Source organism: Arachis ipaensis, chromosome B1 (assembly GCF_059453495.1).
Source record: "Arachis ipaensis isolate K30076 ecotype BB chromosome B1, ASM5945349v1, whole genome shotgun sequence".
NCBI classification, from domain to species: domain Eukaryota; kingdom Viridiplantae; phylum Streptophyta; class Magnoliopsida; order Fabales; family Fabaceae; genus Arachis; species Arachis ipaensis.
Genome location: NC_142436.1, coordinates 3,256,810 through 3,282,730, shown reverse-complemented (window position 1 = coordinate 3,282,730; position 25,921 = coordinate 3,256,810). Strand labels below are relative to the sequence as shown.

At 31.2% G+C, this 25,921-nt stretch overlaps 3 protein-coding genes and 1 non-coding gene across 4 annotated transcripts; 3 read left to right on the top strand and 1 right to left on the bottom strand.

Moving 5' to 3' along the window:
• The first annotated feature begins 4,205 nt into the window (after window positions 1-4,205).
• LOC107644357 (cationic peroxidase 1-like) lies at window positions 4,206-8,673 on the top strand. The gene is made up of 4 exons (XM_021115835.2): window positions 4,206-4,497; window positions 5,978-6,169; window positions 6,727-6,892; window positions 8,044-8,673. The coding sequence occupies exons 1-4, from the start codon at window positions 4,279-4,281 to the stop codon at window positions 8,430-8,432; spliced, it is 966 nt and encodes a 321-aa protein (XP_020971494.1). The 5' UTR covers window positions 4,206-4,278; the 3' UTR covers window positions 8,433-8,673.
• A 7,785-nt stretch (window positions 8,674-16,458) lies between these two features.
• TRNAI-AAU (transfer RNA isoleucine (anticodon AAU)) lies at window positions 16,459-16,532 on the top strand. Its single transcript has one exon. It is a non-coding gene; the product is annotated as a tRNA-Ile (tRNA).
• Window positions 16,533-16,768: 236 nt separating this feature from the next.
• LOC107643462 (peroxidase RIP1) lies at window positions 16,769-20,156 on the bottom strand. The gene is made up of 3 exons (XM_016347152.3): window positions 19,896-20,156; window positions 18,440-18,634; window positions 16,769-17,552 (listed from the first exon to the last, which is right to left on the bottom strand). The coding sequence occupies exons 1-3, from the start codon at window positions 20,154-20,156 to the stop codon at window positions 16,986-16,988; spliced, it is 1,023 nt and encodes a 340-aa protein (XP_016202638.1). The 3' UTR covers window positions 16,769-16,985.
• A 4,104-nt stretch (window positions 20,157-24,260) lies between these two features.
• Window positions 24,261-24,943, top strand: LOC148575562 (protein FAR1-RELATED SEQUENCE 5-like). Its single transcript, XM_088502357.1, has 2 exons — window positions 24,261-24,278; window positions 24,368-24,943. The coding sequence occupies exons 1-2, from the start codon at window positions 24,261-24,263 to the stop codon at window positions 24,941-24,943; spliced, it is 594 nt and encodes a 197-aa protein (XP_088358483.1).
• Window positions 24,944-25,921: the final 978 nt, after the last annotated feature.

Sequence of the window (25,921 nt, the reverse complement as noted above, 5' to 3'; positions counted from 1 at the left end):
ACTATAAACAACCTATCCTAGTCATAGTCCGTGTACTAAAAAGGTTCTATCTTATTTTCAACCAGTAATATGCACTAAAATACCAAAACAAATTTAATTTCACAAATTGACACACTAAAGTCATACAACACAATAACTAACATAATTGAAAGTTCAACAAATTATCATAGGTCAACAAGAAAGCAAATATCATCAATCTGTGTTGAAAATCAACTATAGGTGTAGCAAATACAATGTTACTTGCATTACAAAAATAAAAGCATTGTCATTAATTAAACCTGCATCAGAAATGGAAGAGCAGAGCAAACTAGGCAGTGTTTGTTGCTGGTTGAGTCACCCCAAACTTCACCAATAGTTTATTCAATGCCTAAGGGGATCAAACTTCATACTTGACATTTTCAGAAGGTGAGAATTATTAGCAATCTGCATGATTTTATATTATTTTGGCTTGTGCATATTAAAAGAGAAGAAGAACATGCCTGGCGTTGCGGCGGCAACATTTCACGGAGATATCGGTGTGTCTTGCAAGTCAAGATTTTGCTTCACCCCCTTTTGTCCTCTATTCATGGCAAGACCAAAACCAAAATAAAAGACTAAATTGAAACCAAATCAAGAAGAAAAGGTATAATGTGAACCAAAATTGAAATCTGAGACCAAATTGAAAGGGGGGTTTTTCAGATCCCAACAATCTGAACCAAGAGTATGCAGCGATTCTGTCTCAGAACCACTTGCCGATAGCATTTCAAATAAATCCAAAGCTAGTGCAATCAAACGACTGATTAAGTAAAAGGAAGAAACCACAGAGGAGCTCAAACAAAATATGTATCTTCAATAATTAATATAACGAAAATAGTTGGAACTAGACCTATGAAAAAATGCTCAGAACTAGAGGAAATATCAAAGCTGTTGGCAGCACATTAACAAATAAGGATAACATAGGAACAAAGAGAATGTGCAGCATGGCATATTCAATGCAAACAAACGTGCTCCAAATAACTTATAAAATTCTACTCATTGCAGATCAAAATAAAATCTATAGTTCTACATTTCTATATTAAAATAACCATGTCATCATCAAACTGAATTAAAAACTACAGTTTATGGTGTAATATCTAAAGCTGAGAACTTATATTTCAAGGGAAAGGCTAGGAGAAGGCATGCAATGACAGTAAAACTTGTTTACATGCCAAACATAAAAACAAGAGAAACACATGGGATGTGATAGATCAAGATAAACCAATGTCTGGTGAAATTTGAGCTACAATATGAACAATCTATGCATCTGTGTATTAGCAACTTATTTGTACAACTGTATAGCAAACTACAGGACAAGAACCTAAATACTATAATATGCATTTCAAGGATAGCAAACTACAGAGCAAGAACCTAAATACTAAATGTTAGGGGATATGACCACACTAACACATATTTGGAGATTTAATATTTGTCATCTGGCATAACAAAGCAATGAAAACACTCACAAAGTCACAATGTACTCAAATATCGTAACATTACAAGAAGGAAGCAAAGATCAAGTAAAAAGAACATAAAAGGAAGTGCATTACCTTAAGTGGATTAGTTTTCCCCTCCAGTTCCACCATAACAGGAGCATTCATACTGCCATTTAAGAATGATCATTTTATGTCATCACAAAGAAAAAAAATAATAAGCAAAACCTTAACCCTAAGGTTAATTCTTTTTCATCTTCTATTTTCAATTCTAACTGCAAAACTACCATCTCATTTTTTATCCCCAAATCTGCTTACTGATTACAAGATAAACGAAACAATCAACCATGAGATGGCATTCTTGTGATAAATATTGAACACAACAAATTCTTTCTAAAGCTACACAGACCCTAAACATCAGGGAGTTAGAATGAAACCTGATTTGGATAGCACGGGTACCCAGACACGCTCGTACTTGGTCATGTACTTAGAAGTCTTTCACGCAGGGGGAGGAGGGTGTAAGGGTTTCACGCACGATCGAGGAGATGGGAAAGTTCGACGCTGGTGAGAGAAGGACCGAGGGCAGCCGCGCGACTCCACAACCACACAAAGGCGCAGGGTGAATCGGAGATTAGGGATTTCAGACACCGTGGATAAGGGGGTATGGATTTCAGGCAATGTACAGGAGAGTCGAAAGCTTGACGCCAGAAAGAGGAGGATGGATTAGCGATGCACGGTGGAGTAGCAGTGCCAGGGTTTCATGCGCTCCCAATCTCACTTTGCGGGTTTCTGCAATATTGGGGGAAATGAATGGTTATAAGACAAAAAAAAAGGTAAAATAAAAATTAAATTACGATAAAGATCCAAATTAGCGGCATTTCTTGATGCAGTCGCCACCGATGATGCGGCACATGAAGGATTGGTACTTCTGCAGAGATGTTTTGTGGCGGTAAACTGAGCGGCCGACAAATTTTTGCCGCTATGTTCCGTGTCTTTTGTAGTGTAACTAAATAAAATAACTAAAATTTAAAATATTAACAAATTTCTATAAGATTCCATGCATACTTACCACAAGAATATTTTACCATACATTCTAAACGAATGATTGTTTATCTTTAGATACAAAAGATCACACCCATTAAAAAAGCATTATAATTAAACTAAAATGTTAACTCTCTATATATAAGATAGCACTTGTCAAATAAGGTCAAACAATATGTCCAAATCATTTACTAATAAAGACTTATGTCCCTATTACTAAAATAATCCTCGCTATAGTGGATGAAAAACGTGAAAGAACATGTATTGAATACATCAACTACTATTTTTTGTCTTAAAGATTAGGCTATCTTCCAAGCGTGTTCTGGACAAATAATTATGAAGTTATTGAGATTGGCCTACTCTAAGATTAACTAAAATCCTATGATCAAGGTTGTAATTAAATATGAACAGCAAACCAGTGATGATAAAGCTAAGTGTAAATCCGTGAGATAGCTAGAAGTTCAACAAGTTAAAATGGATGGAAATAGTAATTAGCAAACTGCAGTTTTATTATTGCCCTTATTATGTTATGTCAGAAAGGCATAATATTAAAATTTTTATGATTAAAAGTCTAGAAAATTAAATTTTTATATATTATCTTTTTTTTTACCTGAATGTATTGATTTTGGAATAAATAGTTCTAATACAAGTCTACAATGCATAACAATAATCATCAAATATAAATATTATTGTACATCTAGAATAATGCACTTAATTAAGTGAATATATATTTTGAATTGGAAGTATCATAAATTACTTTTTTTAGAAAGTTAAAGTTAATAAAAAATATATAAATAATTATATCTCTAACAGCCATTCTCTAATTCTACTAATTATGGACTAATGACTATATATGAAATAAATCTTAATAATTTTTAGTTTTCCTCCATTGTTAGGATCGGAAAATGGACTATCTCTTTTTCAGAATAAAATATCACCTTTAATTTTCTGGTAATAAACTTTCATATCATCAAATCATCAGTATATAAATATACACAACTCAAAATAATATAGAAACTTCACTTAATTATTTTTTTAAGAGATCAAGTACATATGAGTATATAAATGCTCGGTTTTAGTTAACAAGTGACCTAAAAATCAAAAGTGAAAAATAATAATTTAACTTTTCAATCAGTTTTACTTGGAAATATTTTTAAAAATAAATATTTCAAGAGTGGAAGGGCGATTCCTTTTCTGGCTAATTTTTTTTATATTGATTAAATATATGTGTAATATATTATTATTGGAAGATTAGGTGTTTTTCTTTGTTACGACGTTTTTTTTTTAATTGATAATATTCAAATCGGACGGTTCAATTTATTTGAAAAAAAAATAAATTACAAATCGAAAGGTTGATTTATACTTTTAAATTTTTTTATTTTTTAAAATAAAAATCGGACGGTCCGATTTTAATATTAATTTTTTTTTTTAATTTTCAAAGACACACATCGGACCGTCCAATTTGTAATTGTTTGTTTAAAAAATAAAACAATACAAACAAATCGGTGTCTCAATTTATGTAACCCATAGCAATATAAAACACTTCTCTTCTCACAGTATCTTGCCATACACCTCTCTCTTTCACACGAAAAAATAAAAAGTGTTCCTTTCCCGGTTGCTTTGACTTTTGACCAATAATAATAATGTTGATACCATAATTAATTATTAATTAACCTATGCCTTCCTATATAAATGATGCTCTCTATTTGGTAACTTAATCATATCTAGAACTCATAACACAGGTGCAAATTGGGCACAAATAATTAGCATATAATATAGATATTTGAAAATGGCTATCCACTCATCAAATAATAATTACTTCTACATTATGTTTACTTCTTCCCTATTATTTGGCATATGTTCATCTCAGCTAACATCAAATTTCTATGATTCAACATGTCCCAAGGCACTCTCTATAATCAAATCTGCAGTGGCCAGTGCAGTGGCGAAAGAGCATCGAATGGGTGCATCGTTGCTTCGTCTTCATTTCCATGATTGCTTTGTTAATGCAAGTTTTCTTTCTTCCCTTCTAGCTAGTTAGCTTCCTTTATCATCTCTATCTAATTAATTAATTATTAGCAAGTTTTTGTTATGAGGTCAATATGGGTAAAGTTTTTTTTAAAGGTCGTCAAAAATAATCTTAAGTTTTGTTTTATTTTAAAAATTTTTTATTTGCATCAATTGTATATTTTTTCTTACAGCTAAATTTTCAAGAATTTTAGAATTAATTCAGCTATAATATTATTTGACAATATAAGAGCTCCTAACAAATTTTGTATCTAAGTTACGTTATTAAAGATCTTTGTGAAGTTATTAAATTGGTCAATTTTTAAAAAAATTAATTGCCATGAATGTATTTGTTATAAATTGAAAATTTTTTAAATAAAATAAAATAAAATTTAAAAATATTTTAAAATTTTTTATAAATTAAAAAAATACATTACTCATTCAATTTTGGTTATAATTAAAAAGCGAAAGAACATGTATGTAGTGTATGAAAAGCCAATAATATACCATATAAACTAACTATTTTTAGATTTTTACACGTGTCATATAGTCCGTTATCGAAAAAATATATAATTCTTTTTTTATTTTTATTAAAGATAGAGAGACTCAAACTCGCGATAAAAGATGAGTATGAAGAGATTATGCCATTTGAGCTATAATTCATTGGCAAAAATATATAATTCTCTTAAACCATGATAAAACTAGGGGTGTATACGGATTGGATAAGATCGGATCGGATATGGTCGAAAATTTGATCCGATCAGCACAATTTCCATCGGATCGGATCAGATATGATATCCGCGTTTTTTAGTGTCAAATCCGATCCAATCCGCACATTTGCGGATCGGATCGGGTATATCCGCATAATTGAACATTCTCGTTTTAATCATATTTTTATATAAAAGAAATTCAATAAAAATATTTCTTTCACACTTTTAAATCTATTTATTCCTAAAATATTTTTAATCAAATTTTTTCTAAATAATAAAAATAAAATAAAACAATATATAAATAATAACTACTAACTAAAACATACAAACAAGTAAATATAATACCAATATATATATATATATATATATATATATATATTTATTTGTTTAAATTATTATTGTGTGGATCCACATATCGGATACGCGGATGCAGAGCTGATATCCGCGATCCGATCCGTAAAGAGTGCGGATCGGATCCTATCCGATCCGATCAGACTGTGGATCAGATCGTATCCGCAATTTTCGGATCGAATACGGATATTTACAGCGGATTTACGGATACGATCCGATCCATGAACACCCCTAGATAAAAGACAAATATATATATATATATATATATATATATATATATATATATATATATATATATATATATATATATTGATAAATTGTTCATAATAAATAAATTAAATATTTTCATGTGTTTCTATCCATGGATAAACTTGTGTGTGTATATATATAATTATATATGTATTGATTTGAAAGGTGTAGGGATGTGATGCATCAATTTTATTGGATGACACTTCAACATTTACCGGAGAGAAGACAGCTGCTCCAAATTTGAATTCTGTTAGAGGTTTTGATGTAATTGATAACATCAAATCTCAATTGGAGAGTGCTTGTCCTGGAATTGTTTCTTGTGCTGATATTCTCGCTATTGCTGCTCGTGATTCTGTTGTTTCAGTAAGTTTACTTAATATACATATATTCAATTATATATATCTCAACATATATATAGAGTAGAATTTAAGAGAGATAATTATATTTGTTATATGAAGTCATTTCTTTCCAAAATTTAAATGGAAGAAAGCAACATACATATATATAAATGATTATACTTTTAATATATCTTTTAATCTCATAAAAAAATAATTTATTCTAAAAATTAAATTATTTTACACAAAAATCTCTTTTAAATGTGTAAATTTTTTGTATAGATATATATTTTTTTTAATTTGCCTTCTGTTAAAATTTTAGATTTTTTTATAGGTAAAAACTCAAGTGCAATCAACTTTACGTGAAGTTGATAACTGAGAGTTATTAGATAAAAATTTAGTTAAATCATTCAAATTATTTAACGACTCTCAAATATCAACTTCACGTGAAATTGACTGTTCTTGAGTTTTCACTTTTTTTATATAGAAAATTTGATATTATACCATTAAATTGTTTATTTCGAAAAGAGATATAAGAATGAATGAATTATATATTTAACGATATTGAATGTGTATATATGTAAGTTGGGTGGTCCATCATGGAATGTTGGATTGGGCAGAAGAGATTCAACAAGTGCAAGCAAAGATGCAGCAACTAAGGATATTCCATCCCCTCTTTTGGATCTTAGTGGCCTCATAACTGCTTTCTCCAATAAGGGTTTCACCACTCAAGAGATGGTAGTCCTCTCAGGTAATAATAACCTAAAGAGTAAAGTATCATTTTTGTCCTCAACGTTTGAGGTAAATCTTATTTGTGTTCCTAACGTTTAAATTGTCTTATTTGTATCCCTAACGTTTGTAAAAGTGATTCAATGTTATCCTGCCGTCAATTACACATCATGAGCGCTTTAGTTTGAGTTTTAAAAATCTCTTCTTGAAGTTAGAATAAAAATGACTGGGATAGAATCGATGATCTACTCCAAAAATAGCTCATCAAATGTTGAAACTAATTCCTACAACATTTACATAATTCACTTTTCTAGGAACATAATTGAATCTAAACACAAATAGTGGGTATAATATTAAAATTGAACACATCCAAGTGAGACCTAATTGAGAATGAATAGATTCAAGGGAAAATAATTGAAAAATATAACATGATTTGTTAGTATAATTGATAGTAGGATAACATTGAATCACTTTTATAAACGTTAAGGATACAAATAGGACGATTTAAACGTTAGAGACACAAATAGGACTTAACCCAAACGTTGGGGATAAAAACGATACTTTACTCTGACCTAAACTATTATTAGTTGAAATATGAATCTTATTAAAATCAAATATAAAATTAATGGATTAACATATATAATATACGTGAAAACTCAAGTGCAGTCAACTTCACGTGAAATTGATAATTGAGAGCCGTTAGATGAAAATTTAGTCAAATCATTCATATCATTTAATGGCTTTCAACTATTAATTAACTTCACGTGAAGTTGATTGCACCTGAATTTTCACCATAATATATAAGCCGAGTTTATACTGCTACAATTATAAAAACTACAGTAGATAGATATACGAGTATTGTTAAAATTAAAAATATATTTTTTTTATATTTTAGTAATATTTTTTTTATTTTTAAATTAAAAAACATTGTTAAATAATAAAAAAAAAACATTTTAATTTTAACAATATTTTTTAAGATATTGTCGCTATCATAAACACCATAACATGCACTATATATATAATACTCCAAATAAAATAAAACCTCTCACATATAATTCATTATTAATTTGAGAATGTATACCTAATAATATTATGTAAAAGGAAAGAACATATATAGGAGATTAATCTCGAGTTTTTTTATCTAATTTATTTTAATTTTATATATGTGTATAGGAGCTCATACAACAGGACAAGCAAGATGCCAAATATTCAGAGGAAGAATCTACAATGAAACAAACATTGACACAAACTTTGCAACATCAATGAAATCAAATTGTCCAAGCAGTGATGGAGACAGCAACCTCACAGCACTTGATGTCACAACAAATGTGCTCTTTGACAATGCTTACTTCAAGAACCTTGTCAACAACAAAGGCCTTCTTCATTCTGATCAGCAGCTCTTTATTAGTGGCGGTTCCACTAACTCTCTTGTCACTAACTATAGCAACAGTTATTCAGCTTTCTTTGCTGACTTTGCTAGTGCTATGGTCAAAATGGGAAATTTAAGCCCTTTAACTGGTACAACTGGTCAGATTCGTGCCAATTGCACCAAAGTTAATTAATTTAAACATTGTTATTAGTAGAAAATCACTATAAAAGAAGTGGGTTATAGTCACAAAAGAAACTGTGGCTAAAATCTGACAAAACCCTAGTTACAACACTTTTGTCACGCATTGAGTGATGAATATTGAGTAATGAATATAGTATGATTTACCAAAAGAATGGTCATAAAGTCAAAATCGCTTTATGTATTATGGTTTTCTTTCTCTATGATTAATGTCTACTTAATTGTCTTGGTGTTAACTAATGAGTCTTAAGAATTTGAATTATATAAGGTGTTGTGTTGAAATCAATTATATATGCATACTGTAGTAGTTTTCTATAAAAGTATCAATTTGATACTTATTACTTAAATTAAAATAAAATAAAGTGTATGTGGTATTATTCGTTCAAAAAGGTGAATATATAGTGTGTATTTTAAGTTACATATATATTATGAGCGCAACTAAGTCGGCACCGGATTCAATGGTCCAGAACGTTTGGACCGTTAAATGGTCTCATAACAAAACATATTTTTTAAGTTTTTTAATAACTGATAAATAGTCCTTATCTAATTTTAATTACAAATTAACCCCATATATTTTATTTAATCATAAAAACTATTTTTTATTTTATAAATTATTATTTTATCATTAATCTATTATGTTTATTAACAATTAAAAATAAAAACAATAACAAATTAGATCTTCCATTGATTGTAATAAACTTTTTGGCTATTCCAATCGATTAAAAGATTATATTTGATCCGTGACGTTCGTCCATGACTGTGAAATCGTGTTTCTTTAAAAATCAATCGATTGGATTATCAAAACAATCGATTGAATTTCAGGTTTTCCATAACTCAATCGATTGGACTACAGGTTGTTATCACAAAAAAAATCGATTGAAAATTGCACGGCAACATGGTTTTCACAAAAATCAATCAATTGGTCATATTACCCAATCGATTGAATAATGATTAAAATGTGGGTTTTTAATAATTCAATCGATTGCTTATACTACCCAATCGATTGAATTCTTCAAAACAACCTGAGATCTCACAATTCAATCGTTGGTTGTGTTATTCAATCGATTGAAGTCATCAAAACAATATGGATTTGTTGCATGGCACTAAAGAAAAGATTGGGTGTGGTCCATTAGGATCCAGCTTTAGTAGATAAATGTGCATGTGATATAAAGTTGGAAGACTAGGCTATTGCAATGTTGTAAATCAAGTGATCTGCCCTGAGTGATTTTCGCCAAACAATTTTTATTTTTTTTAACCAAAACTAATTGATAATACAAAAAGCTACCATATTACGTGGGAGGTAGGTTGCAGCATGAAGGTAGATTGGGAGAGGAAATTAATCTACATGTGTATTTTCGTAGGATTGAGTAATCACATTTTTGTTCATTGACTGAACTGCAAATTTGCAGGAATATCCAGACGCAGGAACCAGTTGCATCTTTTGGGGGAAATCCTTTTGCATAAGATTTGGCTGTAGAATGTAGCGTCAATCTTATAGAATTTGATGCATAGAGAAGCATAGTTAATTGTGAGAGATTTTAAATGCTTCTTATTTTCAGATTCGAATGATTATTCAATTGTTTGATTACCTCCCACGGAAAGGAAGGCCTTGCAATATTCATAGTCCCAGCTATACACGGCAAATCCATATTGTTTTGATAAATTCAATCGATCGGGTAACACAACCAATTGATTGAATTGTGAGACCTCAGGTTGTTTTGAAGCATTTAATCGATTGGATAGTATAAGTAATCGATTGAATTATTAAAAACCCACATTTTAGTCATCGTTCAATCGATTGGGTAATATGACCAATCAATTGATTTTTGTGAAAACCATGCTGCCTTGCCATTTTCACGATTGAGTTATGGGAAACCTGAAATTCAATCGATTATTTTGATAATCCAATCGATTGATTTTCAAAAAAACACGATTTCACCATCTTGGACAAACGTCACGGATCAAATATAATCTTTTAATCAATTGGAATAGCCAAAAAGTTTATTACAATCAATGGAAGATCTAATTTGTTATTGTTTTTGTTTTTAACTGTTAATAAACATAATAGATTAATGATAAAATAATAATTTATAAAATAAAAAATAATTTTTATGATTAAATAAAATATATGGGGTTAATTTGTAATTAAAATTAGATAAGGACTATTTATCAGTTATTAAAAAACTTAAAAAATATGTTTTGTTATGGGACCATTTAATGGTCCAAACGTTCTGGGACCATCGAATCCTTTGCCAACTAAGTCTAAGAACCGGTTCCTATGCAAAGGAGCCAATTTTTTTTTTTTAAAGTTAGAAGTGGGACTTGAATCCGAGACCTCTAGGTGAATACGATGAGATTATACCATTTGAATTATAGTTCGTTGACAAAGGAGTCGAAATTTATGGAATACAACATGAAAGAATTATTTTCTTCTATAATTTTTTCCCCCAAAAATTAAGTTGTAATTGTAAACTCCGCTAAATTAGTAAATAATTAGTCAATAAATTAAATTTTAATAAGAAAAATTAAAAATGTAAATCTTATATTAAATTAGGATAGAGCTCATTAAAACGAGAATTTTGACACTAATTTCAAAAAATTTGGCCCGAAATTAGACCGAATAGGTCGAAACGGTCGAACCGAACCCGTGAACCCAACCAGCCCATCAATTAAATGAGCTGAAGCTCATCTCTTTCCCCATTCAGTATGAAGAACGCTGAACACAGCCAGGGGAAGAGGAGAGCTTCCAAACCCTAACCTCCACATCATTCCACCATAACTTTTTCATCTGAGCTCCGATCGCCGCACCATTTGCGGTCACGCGTCCAGCACGTCGAGCTCTACAAACCTATCGGAACAATTTCATTGGTAAGTTTCTCTATCATCCGAGTTCTTCTACCCCTTTAATTTTCGAAATTTTGAGTGCCCAAGTTGAAGAATTTGTTAATTTTGGTTCTCTAGGTTCGAATTAGCTTGCGGAATTCGTTGAACTTAGCTCTCTTGATCTGTGGATACTGTGAGGTCTCTAACCCTATCCAATCCTTGTTCTTAGTATGTTAAATTCTGAGTTTTGAACCATATATGTATCAAATATGTGAATTAGGCTTGTATAAGTGTATATCGAAGTTGATTGAGCACATTGGAGGCTTGGTGGATTTTGGGAGGCTTTGCCTTGAAGATTTTGAATCCTGAGAGTTGCTTTGGGTGCCTTGGTGGTGTCTCGGTAAATATGTGGAAATCGGCCAAGATATGGTTTAGGTTTCTCGTATTTAATATATAATGTTCTGTGAAAACTTAGGCTAGACGACCCTAGGATAGGTTGGAATGTAAAGGAATGCTTAATACTTAGTATCCTTGTTGTTGAATTGTACTATGAGTTGTGTATTGGATTGGGTAATTGCTATGGATGATAATAATAGGATGTATATTGATGAATTTATGATTATGGACTTGTTGACAAGAATATATGAATGCCTAGGATAGATGGATGACAAATTTGTTGATGTATTTAAAAGATTGATGCAGGATATTGTGGAATTGAGATATGGTAGTCATGGAAGGATTATTGTGGCGATGGCAAGGTGATGTTGTGTTGATTTTGGTGTATGATATATTAGGTTTGAATTGGATTCTTTAAGGAAATTGAGGTTTTGAACTTTTTGAGAAATTTTGTTTTTGGGCCAAACTTCGGCGAGTCATAATTTGGCTTCCGGACCCTTAAATTATTTCAAACTTGTTTTATATGAAAATTGGATCTGTGAAGTATACGCCGTTCGAAGAACGGGTGAAAAATATTTTAAGACAAAAAAGTAATGCGACTCGAAAGTTTGGGGTTTAAAGTGACAAATCTGCAGATTTCAAACTTAGTAAAATTTTTGGAAAAACGTACGCACCACACGTACGCGTGACATGGAACTTTTGTGCATGCGTAACCTTCATTTGGATATGGTAGCTACTGCCTCGCGTGCATGCGTGTGGGAACGAGTCTATGCATATGCGTAAAGTGCCAAATTGCACGCCACGCATACGCATGGTCGACGTGTACGCGTGACTTGGAGTATATGCGTACGCGAGTTCCTCCTACGCAACCATGTGCTACTGTCTGGCACATATGCGTGTGCGTAATCAGGGGATGCGTACGCGTCTTGGTCCAAACGCGTACCCACACGTACACGTGAGCCACGCGTATGCGTGGCCCCTGTTTTCTGCAAAACTGGATTTTATGTTTTTAAACCAAATTTCAAACTTCTAAATCTCTATTTCCATTCTTTTAGTCATAAAATATAATAGTAAACATAGTGATTAGCTGAAGCTAGGAAATTGAGATGACTTGGAGGTGAAGTAAAATGGTAAAAATGATGAATTAAACGTGGAAACGAGTATATTTGGAGTATATATATGTTATTTGGCTGATATGATATGATTATACAAAGATTGCAAAGATTATAAATATTATTTGGCTCATATACTCGATTGATTTGAGATACGAGTTTTTCTGGGTAAAGTACTGTGGCTTGCCACCACGTGTACTAGGTTGAGATTTGATACTCTGTTGACCCTACGACGTAAGTGTGACCGGATGCTTATAAATTTCCGAAAATGTTGACCCCATTGAGTAATTTTATATATTTGAGAAAAAGATATGCATAGACTCTTGGGGATGCGCATCGGGGGACAGTCCAAGGGTTTTGTTCTTGTCGGGTTGGCTTGATAACCGACAGTTGAGCCTCATCAGCCATATATAGGACAGGAATACATCATGTGCATTGTGTTTATTTGTTTGCTATGCCTTATTTAGGAATGCTTACAGAATATATTATGTTAATTGTAATAATTGCTACTTGCACTACTTGTCTCCTATCTGTGCTTGCAATTGTCTATTTGTCTGTCTTTGCAAATTCACTGGAGATGGAGGAACGGAGGAAAGGTGGACTGGTTGAGTGTTAGGATTAAGTTTAAGTTGAGTTAGAATTCCCTAGATACCTACCCTCTTTTATGGTTTCTGTTTAATACTTTTAAGCTTTATAATCTGAGTGTCGGCGTTCTAGGATTGCCTCTGGCATTCCCAAGACCTTATATATTATGTGGTGAAACCTTTACCATGCTGAGAACCTCCAGTTCTCACCCCATACTGTGTTGTTATTTTTTAGATGCAGGTCGAGATGCACCTCACTAGGCGTCTGGACTTCTGAAGCGGAGTGGTTTCTGGGTTTCTGTTGCTTTATAGTTTGTGTATATGTGTACTTAGCTTTCTCTCCACATAACTTGTTTATTTTGTTCCTCTTAGAGGTTATGGAGAGCAGTGGCGGAACTTGAAACAAAATTTTGGGGGGGGGGATAGAAAATAATTGTCAAAATATTTTTGATATGGACCCATTTAAGATAAGCTCGTCTAATCTCATCTCTCTGATTTGGGTGATATTGCCAAATTTAAAGCCGTTTTTCAAGATCTCGTTCCAAAAAGTTAAGGTTAAAGTCATCAGATGTAACTTTTTGAACTTTTGAAGGTTATATCTCACTTTTTTCGTGATTCATTAAAGTAGAAGAACTATCTACATGTGTTGATATTGTAAAAGTTATATGTTCTCCTTCTTAAATATTAGCCTTCCTCTTAAAAAATGTATCAATTCTTTGATTTTTTATTATTATTTTATATAAAAACTTGAATATATATCCTGTAAAATATGTAAAGAAGAAGTTAGAAGGACAAATATTAAAATTTATAATATTTATTAAATTTTTTATCAATTTATACAAATACAATAATATTAATACTTATTGAATATTCTATTATTTTTTATCATATAAAAAATTAAATTAAATAAATAGTAAAATATAAAATAATATTAAATTAAATAAATAAAAATATCTAATTTTTTATATTTGAACTTAAAGATAGAGAGAGTGTTGTTTATTGAACTTATTAGATACTTTAAGTCATAGTAAAATATTTAAGTCAATTGAACTATTTTTTATCTTTTAAAAAAGTACTACTAAATTTTTTATAAAAAGTTTGGGGGCCATGACCCTCCTTGTCTGAACTAAGCTCCACCACTGATGGAGAGCTAGGGTTTTATCTATATATTTTGGGTATTTTGGGACATGTATATATGTATGTAAATATTCTCTGGCCAGCCTTGACTTTGCAGGCTGAGTTAGGAGTTAGTTATTTTGTATCCTTGACTCTCTAACCTCACTTTCTGTTTATTCATACTTATAAACCTTAGATTTCTTAGCACGCAAGTAATCTCGTTTCCTGAGCGTTGCGTTTTTATTTTCGCGATTTTGTTCTACCTGTTTTTCAAGACTCCTAGTGTATTATATTCTTTCTGCTATTATATATCTATATTTTATTTTTGGCGGTCGTAATACCACACCACCTCTATTTTACGGCTTAAGCAAAAAGTTCTGTGTGGTAGAATGTTAAAGTAATGCTAATAATAAATTAATTTAAAACCTTTGTCACTCTTTGCTTACAACAAAAAGCAGAATGTCAAAGGTACCCAATTTAATAATTATCATCTTTTAATTTATATTTCCTTCGGGATTTTTAACATTGATTATCCAGTGTGTATAACAAATTAAATGGATGGAATGTTGTCTTGGTTTTTTATGTGTGCAAGTTAATTAAACAAATTGATTGGAAATCAAATTTACTAGATTACAACTTTTTAATACTGCAGATGTATATGCAATTTTTTTTATATCTATAGAAACTATTACTGTAACAGTCCAGACCACCCGCTAGCACGATATTCTCCGCTTTGGTACACAAGGTCTCACGGTTTTGCCTTTGACGATAGGGATGCTAGCCGAAGCCCCCACACTCACTCGTCAAAACGCGTCATGCTAGGGAGAGGTATCCACACCCTTATAAGGCATGCTTCGTTCCCCTCCCCAACCGATGTGGTTTCAGATTCTACTTCATAAGGCTCCATGAGATGTTTAGGATAATACCAGCTGATGCGAGTGAGGATACTGTACGCATATACGCACATGCGTACATCGTGATGCTGCTATCCACTTAGCAGTTTGATGACAAGAGTCCAAATCGGGTACATATTCGGTGGTTGTCATTTGTGGCGAGGCTTGACGAGATGGGTATTTATAGCTGGGGTTCAGTTGCATTGCCATGGCTATATCGATGCATATGTCGGGTGGCCAATAAAAATGTCACGAACTTGGACAATCCCCTTCAACTACTATAGTCTTGGATTTTCTGGTGGTTCCCTACGCTCAGGTCGCATGGGTTTGACGACTTTTCTTTTCTATTGGCATTCAGGTATCGATCAATGCATTGAGGTCTCGTTTATAGACAATCTCCCTGTACATAAAGCGCTACAATGTGCAATAGTTTATGCAAGGCAACATTTTTTTAGAAACCACTACAGTCACTCGCGGTTTATGTACAACACAGTTTTTTCAAAAACCATTACACCCTATAGCAGTTTCTACTCAGCACGTAAATTCACATAAATCGCTACACTTTGTAGTGGTTTACGTTCAAATTAAAAACCACTACACCACCCTGTAGCAATTTTTATAGATATAAAAAAGTTGCATATACATTTACAGTTTTAAAAAATTGTAATTTGATAAATTTAGTTCCCAATCAATTTATATGCGTAACTTTTTCTTTTTATGTTGGATAAGATGTTTGAAAACAATTTTTTTTAAAAGACCAAGTTTTTTATAGGTCAGTATTTATATTATCTTTCTTCAACCAAAAGAAATTGATTCTTTTCATGTTATATATGTACATCCCATTTATACTCTCAAAGTTTATAAATGATTTTTAAATAATTTCTAAAAAAATGTGATAATTTTACTATAAAAAAAGAAAGGTATAAACTTGAAAACATTGATAATTATAGAAAAAAGAAGATAAAAGAGCACATTAATAGAATTAAAGAAAAATTTTATGAAAAAATATGACAAATTAAGAAAGAAGGGAAAAAAAAGGTTGAGACCATATGTCTAAATATGTACAAATATAGAATTTCAAATATGCGATAACAATTGGCCTATTAGCTCAGTTGGTTAGAGCGTCGTGCTAATAACGCGAAGGTCGCAGGTTCGAGACCTGCATGGGCCATGTTTTTGGTTTCTCTTTTGTTTTATAAATTATGTTTCTGTAAAACGTTTCGTTGAGCCAAATTGGGCCGAAAGTTTTATCAGTAAGCTGAGCCAATTTGGGTCATGTTAGTTCCAAGCGTACATTGAGTTAATAAACGTTATCTGACAAAAACAAAAAAGACATAGTTATAACCATATCATGAAAAAAAAACCGTATAAAAAAATTAAAATAAGATAGTGGACAGTGGACACCCATTTAAGGTTGAAATATCATTTTAAGTCATCAATAACTTCAACAATAGAAATATATCAAATAACACAAATTCATCCATCCATCAATAATCTTGAATATTGACTTGATAATAACCTTAGTATTACATAATTAATCATTCATTGTGTAGGTACCTTCATATTACTATTATTATTATTCTTGTCCAAAATAGTAAGATCATCCAATAATTAATTAATTAATTTAATTAACCCTTCTGCAATCGAGCCTAATCTCACCATTGTTTCCAGTAAGAGACTTCATATTACCCATTTTGATCATTGAATTTTTGAAGTCTCTAGCAAACGCAAAAGGGTTCTTGCTATAAAGCTCCACCAACTTATCACTCTCACTACCATTCCCCTTATATAACTCCTGATCCGAATGTAAAATTCCCTTTTTGCCCAACAACGCTTTGTAGTACAAATTATCAACACTTGATGGAGTTGGATCCAACGGTGTCAAATTGTTGTCCCCAACACCACTAGTCCTAGGACAATTCCTCCTTAGAGATGTTGCAAAATTAGTTTCAATGTTTGTGTCGTTGTAGATTCTATTCCTGTACGTTGTGCACCTTGCAAACCCAATTGTGTGGCCACCTGAAAGTACAACTAGGTCCTTGGTGTTTAGTCCAACGTTGTTGAAGCTTGTAACCAATTGTGTGAAGTTTAAGAATGGTGCTGGTAGGTTGTTATTTGCGGCGGTTATGCTTGCGGTTCTTGCGTCTCTTCTTCCTAATAGTACTTTGTACCAAAATTGTGGACCACCCAACTGTTATTAACAAACACAACATGCAACAGGTTACTCTCATCTCTTCACTTTTCAAAATGATATGTACCATGATTATAATATAGGAAAATTTTTAAGTTTGTCGTCGTACCAGTGTTTTAGTGATTTTTAACCGTTGATCTTAATTATAAAAAATATATATTATATATATAATTAAGATCAACGGTTAAAAATCATTGATACACCGGTATGACGATACACTTAAAAATCTTCCTATAATATATACTATCATGATATGAATTAATAATTTAAAGAGTCTCAAGATGATGTGTTCATCAATTTGATTCTTGAAAAATCAAATATCTTAAATTAAATGGATTTTGAAAAATACATTAGTGAACTAAATTGATCTGTTAGATAATGACATATCATAACATAATTATATCACATGTCATCTTCTAATTGATGAAAAGACCATTTTAATTCATAATTATATATTTTAGAGATAATTAAGATATTTAATCTTTCGAGTAGTACACTCTTCCAACGACTATTTTGATAATTAACCCACTATAAAAAAAAGTTTAATTATGTTACTACCAAAAAGTTTAATTACTTTGTGAAATGTTTAACTATTTTAAAAATCGATTATTTTATTAAAAATAAGTAATTAGTTACTAATTTTTAATAGCACATCAAATATTTTTGTAATACATATAAAAGGTCTGAGTATACTCTCTAGAGGTCTTCATAGAAAATTTTGAATTAAATTATTCCTATATCTCTATATATAATAAATAGTTTCATTTAGTTTTTTTTTTTTTAACTAATTTAAGAGTTTTGTAATAAAATTCTTATATGCTTTAAAACATTTTTTAAGAAAGAAATAATTAAGTAGTTTATTATCATGTAAAAGATTGTGGACATACAATGGCAACAGAGTCACGAGCAGCAACAGCTAAGATATCGGCACATGAAACGACAGGTCGTTTGCAAGCTTTATCAACAGCAGCCTTAATCTCATCAACCACTTCCAAACCTCTGATTGAGTTAAGGTTTGGTTTTGCTGTCTTCTCTCCGGTGAAGTTCTTCGTGTCATCTAGCAGAATCGATCCATCACATCCCTGTATATATAAATATTAACTATATGATATATTTCCCTACGATAAATAATATATACAAGTCACGTGTTTATATGTTATCTTCATGACTTTAATTTGTTCGGTTTCCCTAGAATATGAATAATATATATAATTAATTACTGATTCATTAGTATAGTAGTTTGCAAAATGGTAGAAACTCAGGTGTAGTTGATTTTACGTGAAGTTGATAGTGAAAAATTGTTAGATGAAAATTTAGTTAAATCAGTCAAATTATCTAACGATTTTTAATTATTAACTTCACGTAAAGTTGATTGTACCTAAATTTTTACCTTCCAAAATAGATCAGAAAAATTATTATTATATGGTCTATTTCTTTATGCATACGCTTCTTTTGTCACTTTCTAATTTTGGCATTAAAAATAATTGATAAAGAAATGAAAGAAATTATGATAAAAGTTTTTTTTTATATATATATCATGAAAAGAAGGTATATAAAAAGCCGTGCAAATATCCTTTTTCATTGTTACTCATATAATAGTTATGTATCTCATTCTATCGTGTTTAAGATATAATTATTTATTTATTTATTTCTTTTTATTATATTAAAATTTTTATAATTTTATAATTTTTGTTATTTTTAAAGAATAAAAAATAACATAAGATAAATAAAAAAAATATTTATACAAAAATTTAAATAAACTCAAAAGAAATTCTTATTTAAAGTGACGTATTAAAAAATAATTTTATAATATATATAATATTAAAATTTTATAATAAAAAAATTTAAAATTCAATTATTGTTGGTTTAAAAAAATAGTATTCGACAAATAAAAAAAATTATACAAAATTTAAAAGAGATTTTTTATTAAAAAAATGTTATATATATATATATAAATGTTATTTGTATATTAAAATCAGCTAACTAATATATTTATGTATAAATATGTATAGTTTAATTTATTTTTAATATATATTTATATTCTAATATATATTTTATAATGTGACTTTTATGATATATATATAATATATAGGCAACTACTCAAATGAAGATGGTAAAAATATTTTCTCATGAAGATGCTTTGTTCAAAAGTGTGGTTTATTTATTTAGCCACACTTTAAACAAAAACAACACTTTTATAAATATCAAAATCTAACCATATAATCCATCATCCAAAAGTAAAAAAAAAATATATTCACATGAAGACAATTATAAAATCTTCATTGTAGTATCCACCTAATATATATATATATATATGATGGAAATGCAAAGGCAACAACTTACATTAACAAAGCAATCATGGAAATGCAAACGCAGCAAAGAAGCTCCCATGCGCCTTTCACGATTTATTGCCTTTTGAACCACTCTCCTTATCACTGGCAATGCTTTTGGACAAACTTTCTTATAGAAATTAGGAGTGAGTGCTGCTGCATTTGTTGTAGTCGGAATCATCATTGTCACCGTAACAATCACAAGCAAACATTGCAAATAAGAAAAGGAAGCCATTGTTGTTGGTGCTTGAAGCTTGGTTTTGTTATTGTGCATTGCATTGGGTAGTGATATCGTATATGGTTTATTTATATAGAAGCAATAAGGTATGCCAATAGAAAACTTTTGCACATTTAAAATTAATTAAGAACCATAGTTTAATTTAATTGGTTGGCTCTATCTATACATACAATATTTTAGTTCATCAAATACAACTGGATTGTGCTACTCCATAACTTTGCCTCATCACGTTCGTTACACGGTGAAGTCAAATAATAAGAAAAGTCTTCCTTTTTTCTAACATACATTATAGTTTTTTTTTTTTCAATTGCTTAATTTTTAGAAGAGTTATGCTATGTGTACATTAAAATTAGTCATTAAAGTCACCCATTAGTATAAATTACATGTTGAAATATAAATATATATTTATTGAAAATAAATTAAACCACCTATGTATCTATACACAAATATATTGGTGGCTGATTTTAATTAATGGTTGATTTTAGTGTACAAATAACATTTTTCTTTTTTTGGAATAAGAGTTACATTTTATTATTTGATTTTTCAGTTTTATAGAGCATTATTATTTTCCACTTTTGCAATCTATTTTTTGAGTTTACGTGAACTTTTTTTTTTTGCATATATATTTTTATATTAATTTCATGCTGAATTTTTTTTTTGAAACTCAACAAGAATCAAAATTTATATTTTTAGGTTATAAAAATTTTAATATTATATTATGATAAATTTTTTTTTTTTTAAATTTAAGTTGATGAGAAATGACACATATATTTTTACTCTATAAATAGCACAACTAGTAGGAGTTTAATTTAAATAAAAATGACTAAAGATATCAAATAATTAAACGATGAAAAAAGTATGCATAAAAAAACAGTAAAAGATAAATACTGCAAAAGATCTCTTCTAATTTAGGAGAATGTCTCTGTATAAATTAGGAGTGGCAATAGAATGGATAGAGGCTATTTTTGTTCTACCTAATTTTGTTCTGCTATACAATAATTTGCATAAAATTTATTATACTCTTATTTATGAGTTGTAAAAAATTAAATCTTAATTTATTTTTGTAGGTACTTGTTCTACTTCTACCTGCCTCATTCCTATTAGCTCCTATAATTATTAAAATTTAATAAATAAAATTAAATTTTAAAATTTATATAACTATCATCACATACATAATATAAATTAAAAATTAAAAATAAAAAATTAAATATGATACAATATTATTAATTATTTTATATATATTTATATATATATATATATATATATTTAATTTTAAAATTTATATAACTATCATCACATACATAATATAAATTAAAAATTTAAAATAAAAAATTAAATATGATACAATATTATTAATTATTATATATATATATATAGAGGGACGGATATTATCTAAATTCGACCCGTTCTACCTTAGTACGAGACGAGTAATTACCCATTTTGAGCAGATAAAGACAAAATAGATACCCACAAATTCAAATGGTATTATTAGGGGTGCACAGACCCGGCTCGGCCCGAAGACCCGACCCAATTCCGAACATTTTAGGGGCTAACTTGGTGTGATTTCATCGGGTTTAGGGACGGGTAAGGGTCTCAAAAATAGACCCGGTCAATATTTCGGGCCAGGTCCGGACCATAACTCGGGTCACCCGAAGTCGGCCCGGTGGCCCGGTCATCATACACAATTAATATTTTGTGTTATTAGTGATGGATCATAACTATTCTTATGTGAAATTTAAGTATTGTAAACCTTAATATTTTGTGTTATTAGTCATTATAAGACTATAAGTTAATATTTTATGTTTAGAATGCATAAGACTTTAGACTAATGCATAATATTGTGTTATTTGTATTGATTTAAATATTTGGTATTATTAGACAATATTAGTATTGATTGTGGTTTTGCTTTAGTATTGATTGTGGTTATGCTTTAATTTTAAAGAAGGGTTGGTTTTTGTTATATTTTTCTAAGTGAATTTTACCATATTAAATAATGGTTGGAGTCTTGAAAATTTGGATATTTTTACATGCTAGCTTACAAGAAAGTATCAACGTAATGTAATGTTAACAGCCCGGTTTTCATCCGGTATAATTGTGGCCCGAAAGTGTATTGGTTTCATCGGGTCTAGGGTCGGGTTTGGGTCTAATAAATAGACTCGATGTATATTTTGGGTCGGGTTTGGATCATATCAAACCCGACTTCACCCGGCCCATGTGCACCCCTAGGTATTATCCCTAATATAATTGTTAAATAAATATTATACTGCAAACAGCGGTAAAGAGAAAGCCACGTATTTATCACTTTGTTACCTTTATTTATTAGGAAGAAATAATACTATATATTCCGAATATATTCTCATCCAGTAATGAGGAAATAAATAAGCTACTTTTATCGTATTTTATTTTATTTTATTTTGGGTGTGTCTATTCATCAATTACTTAACTTCTCGAAATTGTAACCAATGATCTCCAAAGTCCATTGCAAAATAATGTTATCTTAAGTTTGGTTAGTGTCTTTAAAATATATTAACATATATATATAATATACAAAGAAATACAAATAAAAAAGTATGAGGAGCTAATATATGTATTGTATAATGTATATAATGAGAATTAAATTGAAATTAAAATTAAATTATGAGCAATTAATTAATTTTAAATAGTTTTTAATTTGAAATTTGAAATTTGAAATAAATTAGAATTACTGTCAGTTATAGAATAAAAAAAACGACCTCTCTCTTAATATCGTGTGATCTCTTTCTCTCCATTTCTCCTCAAATCTCGCCGGTGTAGCGCCGCCATGGTCACCAGCTGCCGTCCGACATAGCGCTGACTCTGTTTCAACTAACGCCGTCGTCCGTACAGGCCACCGCCCAGCATCATGTTCTTATCGTGTGGGTCAAACTTCGCGGCACCGCAGCAACCCGGACGTCCAGCGAGAACAGTGCGCAGCCGGTGTGTGCCTTCTTCCCGATGTCGACGTCGCAAGATAAAGGGGTCTCAAGTGTGCTTTCTCTTTCATGCCCATGATCACCTCGCCGAAGTTCCTTAATGGAGTGCAATGTGGTTGAACCGCTGGGTTGTGTTCCATCTTCTGGCGGTAATGAGAATTCATCAAATCCACATGAAAACGTAGTCGACCATTTTGTCATCGAGGGTGAGCAATCAAATAAAGTGAGCAAGTTACGTTCAAAACATTGATAATGGATGATTATTTTTTCAAATGATTTAGATGTTTACACTCAATGCAAGTGGCGTGTTTAATTTTATGTTTAATGCTTACCCAAATGTATCATAAACATTCATGATTCAACCACATTTATGATGATTTTATATTGATGGTATGCTTATATGTATGGGAAATTTGCATAAATTAAGCAATCATGGTATATTGATTTGTCGCTGGATGAAACTAGGTCTTTTTTGGACTATCTTTTATGAATATATGAAGTTATATAACCAAATTTAAATTGCATATATAAGCATGAGAGTTGACTACATTTGGAGACCTTACTACTCAATAAGTAATCACCCATGTTCCTGTGCATGATGCTCATAGGTCCCCTGTAACTTTAGTAGTGATGTATATTAAATTTGAGTTACATCTAATGGTATTATTATTATGAAGAATATATTTGAAAATAAAAATTAAAAAGGCAAGAGTTATCAACTGATGGGATACTTAATCTGCTTCCTGCATGTTTAGATTAGAATATATGTATATACTTATACATGATGGACATTGAATGAATAAAAAAACAACTCTAGTCACCATTGACTCTGAAATCGAGGACTGAACTATGTGTATGGTAGTTGTATCTACTGCATGTTCAGCTATGTGATGTACAGTGTCATTGTGAAAGAGAATAGATACTAGTTTCAATACTTATATAATAGGTAAAACGAAATAATTAATTCAATTACTATCATTGTCATTTTCATGCATTTGTTTTTAAGCTAAAATGGGTATGATGATTGACTTGATTTCTATCTTTTATCGCATTTTTTGTGCTGGTTAGTGAGGTTTTATGTACATGATATTTACTAAGGATTTATCTTCTTCTTTTTTTCATTTCTGCGTTTATTTTGGAATTGTAGGCCATGCAACTGTCAGATGTTACTGAAGTTGGAAGTGAATAGATGGATCTTGGTTACGAGGTTTGGACTTTAGTTTAATTTTGTGTAGTCATAATCCACATCTTTGACTTGATAATTAATGGCATTGATTTTTTTTATCTGAAACGTAGTTACCGGATCACGGTTGCCTTCAGAAAGACGAAATACCAAGAGTTGGAATGCGATTTGTGCAGTTACAACTGGTTCATAAATTCTATGTTACCTACGCAAAGAAAGTAGGATTTGCAACTAAGATAAGGACGACAACATGTGACAAGATCACAAAGGAACCCGTTAACCAAGCTATCCACTATAATCGGGATGGGTTCCGCGGGTCTCGTGTTAAAGCACCAACGCGGAAGAACACGATTTCAGCCACCGGGTGCAAGGCAATGATATATGTGAAGTTTGATAAGGAAAAGCAAGAGTGGGTTTTCTTCAAGGTTGAGTTGAGGCACTTGCACCCATGTTCAGCGAAAAAGGCGGTGCACTACCATAAGTATAGGGATCTGACCATGCATGCGAAGTGCGTGATCGAGGATAATGATGAGGCTCAAATTCGACTAAACAAGACATTCCTAGCTTTGGCAAATGAGGCTAGGGGCCCGTCGAACCTGGGATTCTCAGAAAAGGATTTAAGAAACTATACTACAGCAAGACTTCGAACCAGCAACGTGAATGCAGATGTTAGGGAGATGATGAACTAGTTCATGAGAATGAAGGACATCAATCCGAACTTCTTCTACGCGATAAATTTGGACGAGGAGTGTAAATTTAGGAGTGTAGTACGGGTGCACGCAAGGTGCAGGGCGTCGTATGAATATTACCGATTGTACTTGTGAAATAACATGGTTGGCCTTCTTATCAAGTTCATCAGCGGTCCATTCAGCAATCCAAGGCTCGCATGCTTAACATGCATGTAACGAACCATGCTAAGCTCTGAAAGTAAAGAACCTAGACACAAGTAATTCACATGTTAGGATTTATAACTTAAGATGTACATGCAGGAGAAAATTAGGTAAACTATTTGCCATAACAGCAACACAAACATGCACCCACCGCATGTTTTGTGGTTCTCGGTTTGGAATTTTCTTATTGCATCTTGCAACCACTTCAATATCTGATACGGCCAGTGAAATTTTCTGGGGTTTGAGACATCCAAAATTAGAGGGAGGTGCCATAGGGAGATAGTCTGCTAGCTTGGTCTCCATTGGACAGCCAAAGACAAAGTCCCGCAGTTGTGTTATTGTTTTCTTTTGAAACTGTCTCTTAAGTGCCAGATGGGATGCATTTTTCTTCTGCAGTTCCGGGATTGGGTCCCCTACATTAATGAAACATTTTACAATAATCAATCAGTGTTTACAAAGGCAAACCAAAAAACACGCACAGTAAATATTACATCTTACATAACTTCCACTGACCTTTAGAAGGTATGCCGAATACATTACCAATCAGTTTAGCGGTAACACGGATGTCCCCTACATCCACCCTGAGAGTGTTTGATTCCACATTATACGCCCTCGCAAGTTGAAGCATGATGCTCTGCTTCACATGCCACATCGGTACCCACCGCAGAAAATCAAATCCAATAGCCTCAATCTCAGCCAACTTTGCATTCTCATTATGTAGTTCTAAGTAAGAAAACAAGTTGTTGATGAAGCAAGGTGAGCATCGCGTCTCGACTA

What these genes read in the sequence shown, in the direction of transcription:
- LOC107644357 (XM_021115835.2), top strand. Translation starts at nt 4,279, where the DNA reads ATGGCTATCCACTCATCAAATAATAATTACTTCTACATTATGTTTACT. An exon ending in CTCGTGATTCTGTTGTTTCA is followed by an intron (nt 6,170 to 6,726) that starts GTAAGTTTACTT and finishes TATATATGTAAG; the next exon opens with TTGGGTGGTCCATCATGGAA. An exon ending in AGAGATGGTAGTCCTCTCAG is followed by an intron (nt 6,893 to 8,043) that starts GTAATAATAACC and finishes ATATGTGTATAG; the next exon opens with GAGCTCATACAACAGGACAA.
- LOC107643462 (XM_016347152.3), bottom strand. Translation starts at nt 20,156, where the DNA reads ATGCACAATAACAAAACCAAGCTTCAAGCACCAACAACAATGGCTTCC. An exon ending in TCCATGATTGCTTTGTTAAT is followed by an intron (nt 18,635 to 19,895) that starts GTAAGTTGTTGC and finishes TTATATATACAG; the next exon opens with GGATGTGATGGATCGATTCT. An exon ending in CTCGTGACTCTGTTGCCATT is followed by an intron (nt 17,553 to 18,439) that starts GTATGTCCACAA and finishes TGTTAATAACAG; the next exon opens with TTGGGTGGTCCACAATTTTG.